The sequence below is a fragment of the Portunus trituberculatus genome, chromosome 38 (genome assembly GCF_017591435.1).
Source record: "Portunus trituberculatus isolate SZX2019 chromosome 38, ASM1759143v1, whole genome shotgun sequence".
Lineage (NCBI taxonomy): Eukaryota > Metazoa > Arthropoda > Malacostraca > Decapoda > Portunidae > Portunus > Portunus trituberculatus.
The window spans coordinates 27,479,526-27,500,149 of record NC_059292.1 but is presented as its reverse complement, the minus strand read 5'-3'; the positions used below and the strand labels follow the sequence as shown (position 1 = coordinate 27,500,149).

Here is a 20,624-nt window from a genome sequence, read left to right as displayed (position 1 = left end):
CAGCTGATAGAAATTCTATCATATAGATAATTTAAACATTAAAAGCTGACCATAAATGTGCATTAACATTATACTATTGCCTTAATTTCAAAACTTTCACTATATAACAAATTATATCAACTTACCTTTGTTATGCTGATGCCAAGTCCAGCCAAGCCTGCTCCAGATTCGTTGATTCTCATCCGTTTTTGACGTTCACAGTACCTGAACCAGGTCTCTTCATTAAACCCATAGTTGAAGTAGTCAGAGATGTCTGCACCCGGTTTTCTGAAAAAGATCAATATATGTACAGACAGCTCTCTACTCAATGAAGCAGCCTTCCTACCATTATTTGTAACTAGGGTGACATGTCAACTCAGGGGATTTTGATGGGTAAATATCATAGAACAGGAGTTGTGACGTGTCAATTAAGCCACAACTTATCAACCCAACTCCATATATGTCTCCCCATCCCTACTCCCTCTAACAGGTCACTTTTGTTAGAAATACAGGTAAATCAAGCAAAAGTGACCAACACCAAGGAATGTAAGCATTATTCTCTGCATGGTGATTAAAAGTTACTGCAAGAATCTAATAAGAATATAGAAAGAACTTTATGGAACTAAAGATATTTGCCAAGTTTTACCTCCAAGGCTTCTCCTCCAGCTCTGCCATACTGAATTCTGTGATGGGTACACCATTCACTTTCCCCGGTGAAGTGAAGTCTTCATCCTTCAGGCCAGCACTTGGTGCTGTCTATTGCATGAAACAAGGCAACAATTGTTTGTAAAATATATGTAAATAATTTTGAATAACAGTAACAGAGAATTGATTTAATATTTGCAAATCTAACCCTATTAATAGGAAAATTATTCATTCATGTTTAGAATTCAATCAATATTAAAGATCAAAGAAAATGCCACAGGGAGAAAATTATTGACAATTACTCAATTTTAGCATAAATAATACAAACAAGGATACAAACTGTGGCATAATAGCACCACTTACATTAAACTTTAAAGATAAGATAAAGTAATAAGACAATACAAAGATGCTATAAATAGAGCAAAATCCTCAAACAACGCAAGTGCCTACCTTGTGCTGGAAGCGTACAGGGTGAGATGCTGTGGGAGCCTGAATGATATCTGGCTGGGTCTTCAAGGCCCCAATAGTGATGGTCACGTCATCTTCATCGCTGCTGTCATCATCACCTTTCTCAGCATCATCATTTGTTCCATCCTTGTCTGAGGGCATATGATTTTGCTACATTCCCAAAGACCCATTAAAACAAATTCAAATAGTTGGAAATAGAAAACTAACAAAGAAACATTTACCAAAAACAAATTATGTAAACTAACAAAAAAATATTTACCAAAAACAAATTATGTATAGTGTGGAATTTAATTTTGCACTCATATCCTATGAACAAAAATCAATGTTCTGTTTAGGAAATGAAAGTAAAAAGTCAGGTCAGAAGCAATACAACATATAAATAATTCCTGGTTTCAATAATATTGTGGTCATGTTGTAGCCAGTACAATATTCATGGTGCACAGTTGTCTATTCTTCACTGTTTATATATAAATATTATATATATATATATATATATATATATATATATATATATATATATATATATATATATATATATATATATACACACACACACACATACATACACTTATGCCTCAGGTTAATAGACTAAAAGAGGGAGGATCATCAGTCCCCTGGGTCGATATATTGACTAATTTTTTGGTCGTCTCTTGAATTGTTCAAACCCTAAAGATGTTCGTCAAGCGAGGTTTTACTGTACATATAGTAAGTCCCTGCACTTGGCGAATCACAGCTTGGCGAAATCAACTTTTGGCGGTAGGGTGGCCACGTACCACCGAGTGCACACCTGGCGATTTCAATTCAAACTTGGCGATCACCTGGCAGCCACACGGCGAACTACACGGCTTCCCGGTAACATCAGACCTCTCTCTAAACCTATCAGAATGCAGTGTGAGAGTCCCCTACAGCCATTTTGCTTTTGCTACCCTCTGTTCTGCTGGCGTGGGAATGAATTCTTGCGATTTACCGCCAACATGGCCTCTTCCAATACAACAGGTGGTACTGGTCGGGGTAAGGACAATGGTGGCGGCGGCAAGGATGAAAGTGGGCGAGGGAAACGGGTAGAAAAACGGGAGTACAGATGAGGAAAGCATCACTAATCGTAAGGCAAAAGATCTTATTTCAGCTTGAAAGATGGTATTTTAGGGGTCAAAAGAGGGACTTTGGCAATGACCAAAGACTGATTGAGGCATTTTTTAAGCAATTTATATGGTATAAAGGACTCATGCTTGGCAAAATTCGCATTTAGTGGTAGTTTTCCCAGACTAATTAATTTGCCAAGTGCAGGGGCTTACTGTACTCATCTTGGGGATAAAATCATGACTGGAGTGCCACAAGGGTCAGTATTAGTTCCCATTATGTTCCAGGTATATGTAAATGACATACAAAATGGGGTAAACAATTATATTAATTTGTTTGCTGATGATGCAAAATTGCTAAGAGCAATCCAAACCCTAGAGGACTGTTTGTTGCTGCAGGAAGATATAAACAAAATCTGTGAGTGGAGGAAGAAGTGGAAATTAGAGTTCAATGCCAATAAATGTCACGTAATGGAATTGGGAAAGAGTAAGAGAAAACTGGTATGGAACTAGCTGATGGGAGAGGAACAAATAATGAAGACTAAAGAGAAAAAATATCTGGGAGTGATTATATAGGAAAATCTGAACCCAAAAAAAAAAAACATACATAAGTAAGAAATTTGGATTAGCATATAAAATGTTGACTAATATTAGAGTGGCATATCAATTCATGGACAAAGATATGATGAAAAAAATTGTTACAATCATGCTAAGGTGGAATAAGCAGCAGTGGTGTGGTCACTGAGCTCTAAAAAAGATATAAGAACATTAGAACGGATCCAAAAGATAGCTACAAAGATGATGCTGGAACTAAAGGATCTAACATATAAAGAAAGGCTGAAGGAAATCAGACTGCCAACTTTACAAGATAGAAAAGAACAGGGAGACCTAATAATGTATAAAATAGTAAATGGCATTGAACAAATAAACAAGGAAGACCTGGTGTTGATGACAGAAGCAGCTAGGACAAGAGGACATGTAAAGAAGATTAGGGTGAGACTGTGTGAAGGATATTGAAAAATAGTTTTCCACATAGAACAGTGGAAAAGTGGAATGCATTGAGTGATGAAGTTGTTACAGCACATAATGTGCATAACTTTAAAGAAAAATTGGATAAATGGAGACATGGAGACAAGACACTAGGAGCCCTGCTCAAACCCGTGGTACAGTGGATCCGTACGTGCTTTGGGATCCGAGGGGTCTCCAAGCGCACGGGTTTGAATCCTGTCTACGGTCTGAGTGTAGGTTGGGTTTCCTCACTCGGGGTGACGGTTTCCTAGCGGGTGGGCTTTGAAATAGGAGGTACCCTTAATAAGTATCCCCTTTAGCCCATAAATTCCCGTGAAAAGCCCACATGGTATAAAAAAAAAAAAAAAAAAAAAAAAAAAAAAATATATATATATATATATATATATATATATATATATATATATATATATATATATATAACTAGGTAAATACAACTAAGTAAATTTTTTTAGGATAATACCTCTACTGTAATATTTATGTACATAATAGGTGTAGTAAAATATTTAGTAGTAACTATAATTTGTGATGGAAAGTAATGATTATTATTCTTCTATGATAAGGGAAATTATAACCCATATTCCTTCCTAACCACTATGCCCTGCTCCAAGGAATTTTGTGTTTATGTATTTATTTATCTATTTATTTTTGACAGATGAAGAACGTGTCATCATGGGAAGATCCAGGAGGAGGACACTATGCCCTTATTGCTTTTTATAGGATGTTTTTCAGATCAAAGAAGTGGTATCATAGGGTTTTTTTTTCATTTTTTTGATGTGGCAATAGTCAATGCTTGGTTGGTGTACAAACAGGATCACACAGCTTTTGAAGTCACTACAAAGCCTGCAAAATTGTATGATTTCAAACTACAGATGTTCCAATGCCTACGTATGCAAAACAAGCCATTGCTAAGTAAGAAAAGAGGTAGGCCCTCAGCTACTGAAGTTGATGAAAGACAAGCTGAAAAAAAAACACAAAGGTCATAACACTAAGGCAATTCCCAGTAAGGCATGACCAGATTGGACATTTTCCTATAAGTCTAAAAAAAAGAGAAAGATGCAAAATGCCTGGTTGTAAGTCCTCACCTGTAACATGGTGCTTGAAATGTAAACTCTACTTGTGCATTACCTCTGAGAAAGTGTTTTTTGGAATTTCATGGCATTCAGTTTGATCTGCAAACACTGCCACATGAAAACATGAACTGATATATATGAGGGTAAGAGATGTAAAAATATAAGAGATCAGATAAAGTGTTTCTTGATTTTCTTGTCTTTTTCACATTTATATGGAACTGATTTATCATATATTTGATAAGAAACTTATAGTATTATGGTGTTTATTTCTTTTCTTGTCATTTACACATGCATATAGAACTTATTTCGCATGTACTTCATAAGGAATTTATGGTACACAGGTGTCAACTAGCTTACCAGTACCTTTTAGTTGGATTATATTTGTTAAAATGTGTATTTTTTAATTCAATATGATAATGAAATATAGTAAACTTCTCTCACTATATTCATTTTTTATCCTACTAAATGTTTTTTGTAATTAAAAATTAACAATATTCACTTTCAAGCAAGATTAAAGCATGATATGTAAGAAAACTGTGTTTTGGGCATATTTCACTAAGATGTCTGTCCCGTGCTCAGATGATCGAAAAAGGTACATTTGAAAAAAAAAAAAACTTTATTTACAAGAAAAATTAATAAACAAGGATATTTTTGTAATCAGGGATGCAAAAGCAACCGAAAACACCCAATGAAAAATTTTTTTGAAAGTGGGAACTTAATGCTGATCATAAAGGGTTAACAAAGAAGAGGAAAGAGTACAAAACGTGATTAAAAAAGAAGTACAGGCATGGAGAATCCAAGATAAGAAAGACAAGGAATCATTTTAGGAAGTATTTCAAGAACAGTTAAAAGAAAGAGATGAAAATATGACAAACAAAATGATAGAAGAAAAAAAAAATTTAGTAACAGAAACTACGGAAAAAAAAGTGTAATTATTTTTTACCTGAAAGAAAAAAATGTTAAATATAGACCAGGAAGGGAAAAGGACGAAATGAAATCTGTAAAAGACCTACTAAAACATCTAAATGACGAGGATAGACAGAACTTAGAAGAGGAAGTAGAAGAAATCCATAGAATGGGACCATATCAAGAAGGAACAGTGAGACCAATTAAGATACTACTAAAATCACAAGCAGCAACATAAGAAATCCTATATAGAAAAACAAAACTCAGAGAAACAGAAGGTTGCAAAGATATATATATATATATATATATATATATATATATATATAGAAACGAGGACGAAAGGAAGACAACAAACTGGTGGCAGAAGCAAGAGAAATAAATAATGAAAGGTCAGAGGAGGAGAAGGCATATTTTTGGAGAATTATAGGAGACAGGGTAAGGAAATGGTATATTAAAGAGAAGGAAGAGAAAAAAATGGAGCAAGTTTAACTAAAAATGATAAGAACAAGAGATTAAAAATGATGTATATGAACATAGATGGGGTTTTATCAAGTAAATTAAAATTAAGAAATTACATAAAGAAAGAAGAACTAGATATTTTATGCCTGGTGGAAACAAAGTTAAATGAGGCAATAAAAATAAACATAGATAAAAGGTATAATATATGGAGGAGAGACAGAGTGAGTAAAAGAGGAGGAGGAGTCATGATGATGTTAAGGAAAGAGATGGTGGTAAATCAAGTGGAGTTTGGGGAAGGAAAATCAGAAATACTGTATATTAAGATACATATTAATAAAAAGGAGTTAACAATCATTGGAACATATGGGCCACCAAAAACAAATTCATGGACCAATCAAGAATATAAAGACATGATAAATGACACAATAAGGAGTCTTACAAGAATCATTAAAGAAAGGAGAAAAGTGATATTAGTAGATTTCAACTGTAAGGAGGTGGACTGGGAAAATTATGAAAGTGGTATGGGGGAAGAAGCCTGGGGAGATAGATTCCTGAACCTAATGATAGATAATTTGATGGTCCAAAGAGTAAAGGAAAACACGAGATTCAGAGGAAACGATGAGCTGGCGAGATTGGACCTAGTTTTTACAAGGGATATACAAATGAACGATGATATAAGACATAAGTGCCCATTGGGAAAGAGTGACCATGTAATATTAAAAATGGATATAGAAGAGGGAAAGGAAGATAGAGACGAATCATATAAAGGAGACCAATTAAATTACAGAAAGGCTGATATTGAGAACCTCAAGAGCTATTTTAAAAACGTACAATGGGAAGAGATGGAAAACTCAGAGACGTGCAAGAGAAGAATAACTTATTTTTGGAAATATACAAAACAGGAGTCAGGGAATATGTCCCGAAATATAGACCTAAAGAAGAAGGAAAGAAAGATTGGTTTAATGCAAGGTGTGCTTGGGCAAAGGAGAAAAGAGATGGAGCATGGAAAAGGTGGAAAAGAAACAGAAATCCAGAAAATAAGGAAAACTTCAAAACAGCAAGAAATGAATATGCTAAGGTGAGAAAGGAAGAAGAAAGGAACTATGAAAAGGACATTGTCGAAAAATGTATAGAACAACCAAAATTGTTCTAGATTCATAAATGGAAAAATAAGGCAAAAAGAAACAATAGAAAGGTTAAAAGGAGAGAACGGGATGGTGAAAGACCCAAAAAGTATGGCAGAACTATTCAATAGTAAATTTCAGGTCTTTACTAAGGAATCCAAATTTGAAAGACCACAGGGTAATAGAGAGACTGTCCATATGAAAGAGATTAAAGTAACCAAGCTTGAAATAAAAGAGTTGATGACGGAATTAGATGAGGAAAAGGCAATGGGACCGGATATGTCTCAGGCAGAATATTAAAAGAATGTAGAGAAGACCTAGCAAGTCCTATATACAACATCATAAAATGCTCAATAGAAAATGAAACAGTACCAGTAGAATGGAAAAGAGCTGAGGTGGTTCCCATATATAAGTGGAAGGAAGGAAGAACCTTTAACTTACAGACCGGTATCACTAACTAGTGTAATATGCAAGATGTGTGAAAGAGTAATAAAGAAACAATGGATTGAGTTTCTTGAAGACAACAAATTATTATCAAATAGCCAATTTGGTTTTAGAAAAGGTCGATCATGTGTAACAAATTTATTGAGTTTCTACTCTAGAATAGTTGATAAAGTACGAGAGAGAGGGATGGATTGACTGTATTCATTTAGATCTAAAAAAAGGCGTTTGATAAAGTGCCACATGAAAGATTACTATGGAAGTTAGAGGAGAAGGGTGGCTTAAAAGGAAGCACATTGAGATGGATGGAAAATTACTTGAGGGGGAGAGAAATAAGGACGGTAGTTAAAGATATTAAGTCCAAGTGGAGAGCACTAGACAGCGGAGTGCCACAGGGTTCAGTATTGGCGCCAATACTTTTTTTCGTATATATAAATGACATGCCAGAGGGAGTGAACAGTTACATAAATCTGTTTGCGGACGATGTGAAACTGTGCAGTCATAAAACAAAAAGAGGATTGTGAAATACTGCAGGAAGACTTAAACAAGATCTGGAAATGGAGTAAAAAATAATGGGAGATGGAATTCAATGTGGACAAAATCCATGTCATGGAAATGGGAAAAAGTGAAAGATGACCAGTGGGAATCTATAAGATGGGAGATGGAGTAGAACTAGAAACAGTAAAAAAGGAAAAGGACTTGGGAGTGACGATGGAAGAAAACAATCAACCGGTAAGCCATATTGATAGAATTTTCAGAGACATATAATTTGCTAAGGAATATTGGATTAGCATTTCACTATATGGACAAAGAAATGATGAAGACATTGATAAGTACTAGAATAAGACCTAGATTGGAATATGCAGGAGTTATGTGGATCCCCCATAAAAAGAAACATAGGAAATTGGAGACTACAAAAAATGGCTACATGAATGGTTCCAGAATTTAAAGGGATGACATATGAGGAGAGACTAAAAGCTATGGATCTACCAACCCTGGAACAGAGACGAGAGAGAGGGGATCTGATACAAGTTTATAAATTGATTAACGGAACGGATCAAGTGGATAATGAGAAACTAATCCTGAGAGAAGAATATAACATTAGAAGTACAAGAACGCATAGTAAGAAACTGAGGAAGGAAAGATGTCTGAGATATGTTAAAAAATATAGTTTCCCGCAAAGATGTGTTGAGACTTGGAACAGTTTGAGTGAGGAAGTGGTGTCAGCAACGAATGTGCATAGTTTTAAAGAGAAATTGGATAAGTGTAGATATGGAGACGGGGCCACACGAGCATAAAGCCCAGGCCCTGTAAAACTACAACTAGGTAAATATAATAATAATAATAATAATAATATATATATATATATATATATATATATATATATATATATATATATATATATATATATATATATATATATATATGTATACACACACACACACACCCCACATAGAAAAACGTACTACTAAATACCTTTATCTTCTCTATCCTCTCCATCTTTATCTTTGTCTTTATCCATATCTTCATCTTTATCCTTCCCAGCATCTTGTCCTTCTCCACTTCCTTCTGCAGCTGAATCTTCTTTGCCATTTTCCTGTAAAGAAAAAGGAACATTTAGTATTGCTACAATCACCTATAAATCTATACATTCACGCAAAATTTTATCTGTGCTGTATTATACATTTTATAGATCTTAAAGTTACTATAAACAAAGGTACACCAGGATCATCCCTAAAGAAATTAGCACATCTACAAAAACAAGTGAAAGCACAAAATACTGCACTGTAACATTCACATAGGCATAAATATAACTCCTATTAATATGAATACCAAGTGTATCACCAATATTGAAGCTTTTTACTACAATTTTTTAGAAACATGTTCTTTGACAAATTCCTGCTTGTTTCCATGTACAGACACACAGAACAATCTCATTTAGGATCCTCAGTAAGCTTTTTTTTCTTCTTTTTTTTCCCCAACCCATTTTTGTTATCCTTGCCCAGACCCTTTCTTACAATTCTTTCATAAAGAAATATTACCAAAATCTACAATTCTCTGTTTTACACATTATCTAAGACTTACTTTCAAGAGTATCATAAATTATTTCTTTTAGCTTATCAATTACATATTTCCATTTAAATTTTCCACTGACAAACTTGAAGAAGAGTTTGAGTTTCCCTTTACACCTTTCAATAATGCATCTTTAAAATTCCTTTAATTATGTTAATTTTTACACATTTATTTCCAGTTCTCGTACATTTTTCTCTTGTTTTATAATTGAACACTTTCCTCCATTATTTCCCTGCAACATCTATCTTATTTTGCTTTCCACATTTATTAAATCAGCCTATCTACCAATTTTCTTTTCATGTCATTTCTAGTACATATTTATTAATAGAAGAGTTATGAGTACCCAAGAGATTAGTACAATTTCTTCCACATTTTTAGGCTCATGGAAGGACCTTCAGTTACATTCAGCAAAGATTCTTGGGGACTCCAACACCTAAGCTGGCAAGCATCTATTCCTAAAGCTTATGTCTTTCCTTAACCTAGCACCACAACCCGAGTGGATGCAGAAAATGTCTGTAAGGCATATCCTAGGCCCCACTTATATCAAACACAAGGAGATAGCAAACAGATTTTTAGATCAGAAGAGAGTGAGAAGCTGAACTCTTCGCTCAAACCTTTGCTACCAACTCAACTTTGGATGATTCTGGGCATATTCCTCCTACTCCTCCACCCTCTGACTACTTCATCCCTAAAATTAAAATTCTTTATAAAGACGTTTTCCTGGCCCTCTCTGGCCTTGATTCTCGGAAGGCTTACGGTCCGGATGGAGTCCCTCCTGTTGTTCTCAAAAACTGTGCTTCCGAACTCGCTCACTGCCTGGTCAAACTCTTTCATCTGTGTCTCTCTATTTCTATTTATCCTTCTTGCTGGAAGTTTGCTCACATTCAACCTGTCCCTAAAAAAGGTGACCACTCCAATCCTTCTAACTACCGCCCTATAGCTTTGATTTCCTGCCTTTCTAAAGCCTTTAAGTCTATCCTTAATAGGAAGATAATGAGGTATCTATCAGCTCACAACCTTCTCTCTGATTGCCAGTATGGTTTCCGTAAAGGCAGATCTACTGGTGATCTTCTTACTTTCCTAACTGAATCTTGGTCATCCTCTTTAGGGACTTGGTGAAACCTTTGTTGTCGGCCTTGACATATCGAAAGCCTTCGATAGAGTCTGGCACAAATCTTTAATTTCTAAACTACCCTCCTACGGATTCTATCCTTCTCTCTGTACCTTCATCTCCAGTTTCCTTTCCGATCGTTCTATTGCTGCTGTAGTAGACGGTCACTGTTCTTCTCCTAAAACTATCAACAGTGGTGTTCCACAGGGTTCTGTCCTATCACCCACTCTCTTTCTATTATTCATCAATGATCTCCTAAATCTGACTCAATGCCCTATCCACTCCTATGCTGATGATACCACCTTGCATTATTCAACAGCGTTCAACAGACGCCCAAACCAACAACAATTAAATGACTCAAGGCGAGATGCTATAGGACGCCTAACTTCTGATCTTTCACTTGTTTCTGATTGGGGCAGAGAAAACCTGGTTTTGTTCAATGCCTCAAAAACTCAATTTCTACAACTATCTACTCGACATAACCTTCCAGACAACTATCCTCTCTTCTTCAATAACACTCAACTTCCCCTCTCCTCTACATTAAACACACTCGGTCTATCCTTCACTAAAAATCTAAACTGGAAATTTCACATCTCTACTCTTGCTAAATCAGCTTCCAAGAAGTTAGGTGTCCTGTGGCGTCTTCGTCCATTTATCTCTCCCTCCCAGCTGCTTGCTCTGTACAGGGGCCTTATCTGCCCGTGTATGGAGTATGGCTCTCATGTCTGGGGGGGATCCACACACACAGCTTTACTAAACAAGGTGGAATCTAAAGCTTTTCGTCTTATCAACTCTTCTCCTCTAACTGACTGTCTTGATTCTTTAAGTCACCGCCGCAATGTTGCATCTTTATCTGTCTTCTACCGCTGTTTTCATGCTGTCTGCTCTTCTGAACTTGCTAACTGCATGCCTTCCCACCTCCTGCGGCCTCGCTGCACAAGACTCTCTACTTCTCATCCCTATTCTGTCCATCTTCCTAATGCAAGAGTTAACCAGTATCTTCACTCCTTCATTCCCTACACTGGTAAACTCTGGAACTCTCTACCTGTGTCTGTATTTCCACCTGCCTATGACTTAAACTCTTTCAAAAGAGGAGTGTCAAGACACCTCTTATGTTAACTGGACCCTCCTTTTAGATTTTTTTGTTTTTTCTCTTTCTCCTACTTTCCTCTTAACAGGGCCTGGCAACCAGCGGATTTTTTTTCCAACACTTTGTTTTCCCTTGGCCAGTGCCCTTGTAATGTAAAAAAAAAAAAAAAAAAAAAAAAAAAAAAAAAAAATAAGGAGATGACAGAACATGAGGTACATTAATTAAAAAAATTAAAGTCACCAGGACCTTATGAAATATATCCAAGAGTACTTTAGGAATACAAGGAGGTCATCAGTGAACCATTACAGCATCAATTTTTAGGATGGTACTACAGTCAGGTAAGGTACCAATAATGTGGAGGCAAGCCCATATTTTACCCATATTTAAGAAAGGAGATAAAACCCTAACATCTAATCATAGACCTGTCAGCTTAGCTTCAATTGTAGGTAAATTAATGGAGTCAATAAGTGAAGAATATTAGGGAGCATCTAGACAAACACAACTTGATAAACCACTTTCACCATGGCTTCACAAAGGGAAATTCATGCCTTAAAAACTTGTTGAGTTGTTATAGTAAAGTTTATGAGGTGGCAGTTAATGGTAATAATTATGACATCCTTTATCTACATTTTAGTAAAGTTTCTGATAAGGCACCACATCAGAGGCTCTTGAGAAAGGTTAGGGAGCATGGGATAGAGGAAAAATATTAGGTTGGATAAAGTCATGATTAAGTGATAAACAACATTAGTAATAAACAGCTCTAATTCTGAGTGGGGTCAAGTAATTAGTGGGGTGCCACAGGGAATAGTTTTACAGCTATTGTTATTTCTAATATATATTTGATAGTGGAATTAGTAGAGATATTAGTAAATTTGCAGCTGACACAAAGATAGGTAGACTGATTGGGTATGATTCAGATGCTATCACCTTGCAGGCAGATTTGGATAGAATGAATAAATGGAGAGACAGATGGCAAATGCAGTTCAACATTAACAAATGCAAAGTACTTGGAGTAGATAGAGGAAATCCACTCAATAGATACAAAAGAAACGAGGCCCTGGTAGGTTCAAAATATAAAAAAGATTTAGGAGTTATAGTTAACACTGATCTTTGTCTAAGAAAACAAAACATACAGGCTAGAAATAAGGTAAATAAGGTAGTACTAGGATTAATTTTTACGAATGTTAAAAGCAGAGATCCCAAAGTAACATTAAAATTATATTTGGCACTGGTTAGACTGCATCTAAATTATGTGATACAGTTTTGGTCCCCACATTACAGGAAGGATACAAGTTTTCTAGAATCAGTGTTAGGGAGAATGTCTAAAGGATACAGGGAATGAGACATATTTCTTATGAAGCAAGATTGAGGTTGATGAGTGGCATGAACTCAGTAGTCATGTTGTTAGTGCTGTATCAATAGGGAGCTTTAAAAAAATGATTAGATAAATTCATGGATGAGGATGATATAAGGAATTAAGCAGCTTTCCTCATACATGGACTGCCATGTGTAGGCCTGACAGTCTCTTGCAGCTTCCCTCCTTTTTTTTTTTGTTCTTAAGCCTTTGACACCCTGCACACCTGCCACACCCATCACCTTGAGCAGCTTGCCAAGAAGTTTTTCCACCACTATGACACTGCAACACCAGAGTATTGATGCAAAATCACAGATCGACCGTTAGAAGAATTAGAGAATGCCAACAATGATTAAAATTGTAAATAAATAAAAGACAATGACTCTTAAGATCAGGTTTGGTTATGGTTAGTCTCCTTAAAGAGGTTCATTCACTTATTAGGTTAGGTTAGTGTTCTTCAGGAAGGTCAAAGTCCTATGGGTAGGTTAGGTTGGGTAAGAAATTTTTTAGTTTTCAAAATATGGATTTTTCAAAATCAGCAAAGTTTGGCTTCCCCCAAAATAAAAACCCTACTTTCTCACCAGATCCCCAAGCTTACTGGGAATAAAGTTAGGATGTAATGTTAAAATGCAAATTTTACTACTATACCTCATGAAAACACGTATAAGTATACGTTTGATCAAGGACGTCCTTGTTGATTGAGAGTAAAATTGAGATGCAGTGAAAGCTTTGTGAGATACAACACTGAATAGGCTGATACTGATATGACTTAGCAATTTCATCTTAAGACTTGGTAAGTTAATTTTAGGTTTTGATTAATTCAGATGATTTAAAACACAGTCCATTACTGCATAAATCATTAGAAAAAGCATTATTTTGCCCACACAGTGTCTTGAAATCAGTAGGATAAACTTCAACTAATAAGGGATTCCACTCTATTTACTAATGTGTTTAGCTGCTAACCCCCAACGTCACCTAGCCTAACAGGCACTACCACGGAATAGTTATCACGTCACCTACCTCTCAGCTGCATGGGTTTTGGGTTGCCAGCAGTTGCCAGTTCTCAGCCAGATGTACACTGTTACCAATATAGCAAAACATCTCTCAGCCTAACATCCCCCTTCTCTTCCCTCTCTCTATTGGACATGGGCTCTGAGTAGGAGACAGACTTTTTTTTTTCTTGGGGGATGGGTTGTCTTAATCACTTTAACGTTATGAGAGTGGGATAAATGTGTGTGCGTACTTACCTAGTTGTATTGTACAGGATTCGAGCGAGGCTCATAGTGTCCTGTCTCCATGTCTCCATTTATCTAATTTTTCTTTAAAGTTATGCACACTATGTGCTGTAACAATTTAATTATCCAATGCATTCCATTTTTCCACCATTCTGTATGGAAAGGTGTATTTTCCAATATCTTTCACACACTGCCTCATCCTGATCTCCTTTTCATGTCCTCTTGTCCTTCCATCTTCTACTGTCAACAGCACCAGGTCTTCTTTATCTATTTTTTCAATATCATTTACTATCTTATAACGCCGAGAGAGGAAGTCCTGAAGATGGCTCGTCTCCGGCTGAGGACCGGGGAGAGGGAGAAATTACCTATGGTGTTTGCAGGGCCCGGGTATCTCTGTGGGTATAGTTAGTGTCCTGTGTAGTGTCCTACTCTCGAAAAGTACAGAAAGTGGGCCATTTTCAAGAGAAAATGGAGAATGGTCCCTGATTGAAGAGTGTCGGCGGTGTTTTTTGTTTTGTTTTGGCCGAAACAGCTGGCAATAGCAATCATGACAAGTACTCCTAGAAATGTGTGTGACTTCGAGGGTTTTGTGACCACTCCAAGTGGACTAGGTAAATTCAACATGGATGCAAGAATTCAGGCATTAGAAAGTAAGTTTCTAAATATTAGATCCATAGAAGAAAAGCTAGATAGAGTCATAGCAGAGAACGATACCTTCAAAAAAGAAATCTATATGTTAACGAGAGAGAACAAAGAGCTATTGAAAGAAAAAGTGGAAATGGAGAAAGAAAATCAACATCTAAGGAAACAATGTGACGAGATGAAGGCTAAACTCCTCGAAATGGAAAAGGAAATATCCGAAGGAGACTTGGGGAAAGAGGAATGCCTTAACCTAATTGATGCCAAGATGAAGGAAGTGAAACATGAACACCAAGAAGTACTAAAGTCCTTTAAGGAGATAATGAAAAAGCAAGAAGAAAATAAAGTGATTACACAGTGAAATGGTAAAGGCATTGAAGGAAAAAGAGTATGTGGTGAAAGATATTGCTGAAAAGAAAAAATGCGTGATCATAACAGGTTTGAGGGAGGAAACTAACAGGAACTGGCAAGATAAGAGGGATAAGGAAAATGACAGGATTAAGTTTTTACTGAATAAGATCTCTGAGGAGGAAGAATGCCTATATGCTGAGGTAGAGGAAAGTGTGAGACTAGGAGCTTTTGAAGAAGGCAAGAGTAGACCATTAAAATTGAAATTAAAGTCTCAGGTGGCAGCCGAGACCTTGCTGAGAAGGGCCTGGAAACTTAAAGACTATGAGGAAACCAAAACAATTTACATAAGAAATATGACACAGGATGAAAGAATGAAAATGAAAGAGCTTGTAACTGAAGTGAGAGAGAAGAATGAGGAAAAAACAGAGGAGGAAAAGACCAAGTTTTTTTGGAGGATGAGAAATGGAAGGCTGAAGAAGTGGTGGATAAAACAGATGGAATAGACATTACACTGACTGAAACATGGAAGAAAGAGATTAGGAATGGAATTCAAGTGACTTACACGAATATAGATGAATTTCTGTCTAAGAGGCTAGAATGTATGGATTACCAAAGAAACAATGAACCAGACATAATGTGTGTGGTGAAAACAAAGTTAAGGCCCGAAATAAAGCTAGATTGGTTTGATGTAAAACACTACAAAGTATGGAGAAATGATAGAAAAAATAAAGTAGGTGGTGGTATAATGGTTCTTACTAAGGAAGATCTGATAGTGAAGGAGGTGAACTTTAGTATGGGAAATGAGGAAGTGATAAGTATGCTTATAACAGATGGTAAGAGGGACATTAATATTATAACAGTATACATACCACCCAGAACCAGTGCTTGGAATATGAACAGTATCAAATGGTGATGAGAAATACTCTGGAGAGAATGAAGCAGGAACTCACCAGAAAGGATAGAGTGATGATAGTCGGGGACTTTAATTGTAAGGAAATAGTGTGGGAAGACTACGAAGTGGTGAATGGTGGTGAGTGGGCAGAGGAATTGTTAAACATAGCAACAAATAACTTGATGACACAGTGGGTGAGATCACCAACAAGGTGCAGGGGACAGGATGTTGCAGCGAGGTTGGATCTGGTATTTACCAGGGGCATCTCCCTAAAAGAGGAAATTGAACATGAATGTCCCTTGGGGAAAAGCGACCATGATGTCCTAAGTTTTGAGCTGGATACGGAATTAAGCACGGAAAAGAGTGTGGAGTACAGGGAGGAAAAACTAAATTATGTCAGGACAAATTATAACCATACAAGAGAGTTCTTTAATGAAATTGACTGGTCTGTGGTATACCAGGAAGGGGATATGCAATTGAAATATGATAAATCTATGGATTTATATAACTCTGCTGTGAAGAAGTTTGTGCCATATCACGGAAAGAGGACTTAAATAATAAACAGTAGTTTAATAGAAATTGAGAAGAAGCAAAAAGAACAAAGGAAAGGCATGGAAGAAACTTAAGAAAAACAGTGAATTATTATCAAGAGAAGTCTACAAAACAGCAAGGAATAGATATGTTGAAGTAAGGAGAACAACACAAAGGAATATGAACAGAGAGTGGTGGAAAACTGTGATAGTGACCCTAAAATGTTTTACAAATTCATAAATGGAAAACTAAATAAAAGGGAGGCAATAGAAAAAGTAAAAAATGGGGAAGAAGTATATAAGGATGCTAGAGATATAGCTGAAGTATTGAACAACAACTTTTGCAAAGTGTTTACAAAGGAGGAGCATTTTACAGGAAAAAGGCCTACGGAAATAAAGCAAATGCAGGACATCATGGTTACTAAAGAAGATATAAGGAAAATTATAAGTAACTTGGATATTAATAAATCAATGGGGCTTGATGGCATATCTGGGAGGTTGCTAAAAGAATGTAAGGATCAATTGTTGAACCCCATATTTGATATTGTGGAAACCTCCATACAAACAGGAATAGTCCCGAAGAGTGGAAAAGAGCAAAATGGATGGAAAATTACTTAGTGGGAAGAGAAATGCGAACAGTGGTGAAAGGAAAGAAGTCAGAGTGGAAAAACGTAACCAGTGGAGTTCCACAAGGGTCAGTGCTTGGTCCCATCATGTTTTTGATTTATGTTAATGATATGCCAGTAGGAATTGATAGTTACATGAATATGTTTGCAGACGATACTAAAATTATGAGGAGAGTAAAGAAGATTGTAACAAGTTACAGGAAGATCTTGATAAAATATATGAGTGGAGTAAAGAGTGGCAGATGGAATTTAATATGAACAAGAGCCATGTTATGAAAATGGGAAGAAGTAGATACAGACCAAACAGGGATTACAGGCTGGGTGATGAGAAAATTGAAGAGACCAATGAGGAGAAAGACTTAGGAGTAACCGTGCAAAACACTTTGTCACCGGAGAAACACATTAACAAGATATTTTGGAAAACATATAACATCCTTCAAAATATTGGTCTTGCATTCCACTACCTAGATGAAGGAATGATGAAGAAGATACTATGCACTTTAATAAGACCCCAGTTAGAATATGCAGCTTGCATCTGGTCACCACATATGAAGAAAAAATGTGAAGGTGGAAAGGGTACAGAGGGTGGCAACAAGGATGGTACCAGGACTTAGGGAGTTAGACTATGAGGAAAGACTGAGGAAACTGGGGCTGACACCATTAGAAGAGAGAAGAACAAGGGAAGACATGATAACTATGTATAAATTGGTGAACAAGATTGACCTATTGGACAGAAAGTTGATAAAGGTGACCACAAGTAATCATCTCCGAGGACATGGAAAAAAACTAATAAAAGACATCTGTCTAAATGACGTGAGAAAGTACAGTTTCCCGCATCGTAGTATTGATAAGTGAAATAAACTGAGCAGTGATGTCGTTGATGCAGTGTGTGTGTCAATCAGATGAAAGAGATATGACATGAGTGGCCAAGGAGGCAAGACAGAGAGAGCTTAGCTCGGGCCCTGTAATACACAAATAGGTAAATACATTGTTATTAGGTTCCACGTTCTCTTCTATCTTGTAAGGTTGGCAATCCCATTTCCTTCAGTCGTTCATATGTTAGGTCCTTTAATTCCAGCACCATCTTTATAGCAATCTTCTGTATCCTTTCAAATTTTCTTATATCCTTTTTAGAGCTCAGAGACCATACCACTGCTGCATATTCCAGCCTTGCGCGTATCATGCTTGTGATGATTTTTTCACTATATCTTTATCCATGTAATGAAATGCCACTCTTATATTAGTCGACATTTTATATGATAGTCCAAATATCTTGCTTATGTGTTTATCAGGGCTCAAATTTTCTTGTATGATCACTCCAAGATCTTTTTCCTCTTAGTCTTCATTATTTGCTCCTCTCCCATCAAATAGTTCCATACCAGTCTTCTCTTACTCTTTCCTAGTTCCATTATGTGACATTTCTTGGCATTAAACTCCAATTTCCACTTCCTGCTCACTCATAGATCTTGTTTAAATCTTCCTGCAACAGCAGACAGTCCTCTCTGGTTTTGATAACTCTTAGCAGCTTTGCAGCATCAGCGAATAAATTTATATAACTATTTATCCCAATGTGAATGTCATTTACATAAACCTGAAACATAATGGGGGCTAACACTGACCTTTGTGGCACTCTGCTAGTTACTTTACCCCAAGATGAGTAAGTATCTCTGATCGCAGTTCTCATTTCTCTATCCTTAAAATAATCTCTTGTCCATTTGAGCAAGGTTCCTCACAGTCCTCCTGTTCTCTAGTTTCCAAAGTAGTCTTCCATGAGGAACTTTATCAAAAACCTTTTTAATATCTAGGTATACTTTGTCTATCCATCCATCTGTTTTCAAGTCCTGCAATAAGTCTCGAATACAAGCTTAATAAGTTTGATACACATGACCTCCCTGTCCTGAACCCATATTGTCTGTTCTATATGACTTGCTCCTCTTCTAAAAATTTAACCCATTTTTCTTTAATAATTATTTCACATAACTTCCCCAAGACACTTGTCAATGACACTGGCCTGTAGTTTAGTGGTTCAGTTGCCTTTCCTCCTTTAAATATCGGTAATACATTGGCTCTCTTCCATTCTAGTGGAACATTCCCCTCATTTATTGAACTTATATTATTTCCCAAATTGGATCCAGTAGATGCTCTTTACATTCTTTTAACACCCAGCCTGATACACCAACTGGCCTCATAGCTTTTCTGACTTCCAACTTATCCAAAAACCTTCCAACATCTTTGTGCACTGTTATCTCCTGTAATGAAAATGACAGGATTAAGTTTTTACTGAATAAGATCTCTGAGGAGGAAGAATGCCTATATGCTGAGGTAGAGGAAAGTGTGAGACTAGGAGCTTTTGAAGAAGGCAAGAGTAGACCATTAAAATTGAAATTAAAGTCTCAGGTGGCAGCCGAGACCTTGCTGAGAAGGGCCTGGAAACTTAAAGACTATGAGGAAACCAAAACAATTTACATAAGAAATATGACACAGGATGAAAGAATGAAAATGAAAGAGCTTGTAACTGAAGTGAGAGAGAAGAATGAGGAAAAAACAGAGGAGGAAAAGACCAAGTTTTTTTGGAGGATGAGAAATGGAAGGCTGAAGAAGTGGTGGATAAAACAGATGGAATAGACATTACACTGACTGAAACATGGAAGAAAGAGATTAGGAATGGAATTCAAGTGACTTACACGAATATAGATGAATTTCTGTCTAAGAGGCTAGAATGTATGGATTACCAAAGAAACAATGAACCAGACATAATGTGTGGTGAAAACAAAGTTAAGGCCCGAAATAAAGCTAGATTGGTTTGATGTAAAACACTACAAAGTATGGAGAAATGATAGAAAAAATAAAGTAGGTGGTGGTATAATGGTTCTTACTAAGGAAGATCTGATAGTGAAGGAGGTGAACTTTAGTATGGGAAATGAGGAAGTGATAAGTATGCTTATAACAGATGGTAAGAGGGACATTAATATTATAACAGTATACATACCACCCAGAACCAGTGCTTGGAACTATGAACAGTATCAAATGGTGATGAGAAATACTCTGGAGAGAATGAAGCAGGAACTCACCAGAAAGGATAGAGTGATGATAGTCGGGGACTTTAATTGTAAGGAAATAGTGTGGGAAGACTACGAAGTGGTGAATGGTGGTGAGTGGGCAGAGGAATTGTTAAACATAGCAACAAATAACTTGATGACACAGTGGGTGAGATCACCAACAAGGTGCAGGGGACAGGATGTTGCAGCGAGGTTGGATCTGGTATTTACCAGGGGCATCTCCCTAAAAGAGGAAATTGAACATGAATGTCCCTTGGGGAAGCGACCATGATGTCCTAAGTTTTGAGCTGGATACGGAATTAAGCACGGAAAAGAGTGTGGAGTACAGGGAGGAAAAACTAAATTATGTCAGGACAAATTATAACCATACAAGAGAGTTCTTTAATGAAATTGACTGGTCTGTGGTATACCAGGAAGGGGATATGCAATTGAAATATGATAAATCTATGGATTTATATAACTCT

The 20,624-nt window shown here is 36.5% G+C and overlaps 1 protein-coding gene across 1 annotated transcript in view; it reads right to left on the bottom strand.

Annotated features, from left to right (window-relative positions):
• The window catches only part of LOC123515003 (pre-mRNA 3'-end-processing factor FIP1-like), a 48,101-nt gene that overhangs the window by 14,063 nt on the left and 13,414 nt on the right, over nt 1-20,624 (bottom strand). Inside the window, exons 2-5 of the mRNA XM_045273327.1 lie at nt 8,677-8,797; nt 1,075-1,223; nt 626-735; nt 126-267 (exon numbers count right to left, since the gene is read on the bottom strand). Of these exons, the coding sequence (XP_045129262.1) occupies nt 126-267; nt 626-735; nt 1,075-1,223; nt 8,677-8,797 (522 nt within the window). The remainder of the gene's footprint in view (nt 1-125; nt 268-625; nt 736-1,074; nt 1,224-8,676; nt 8,798-20,624) is intronic.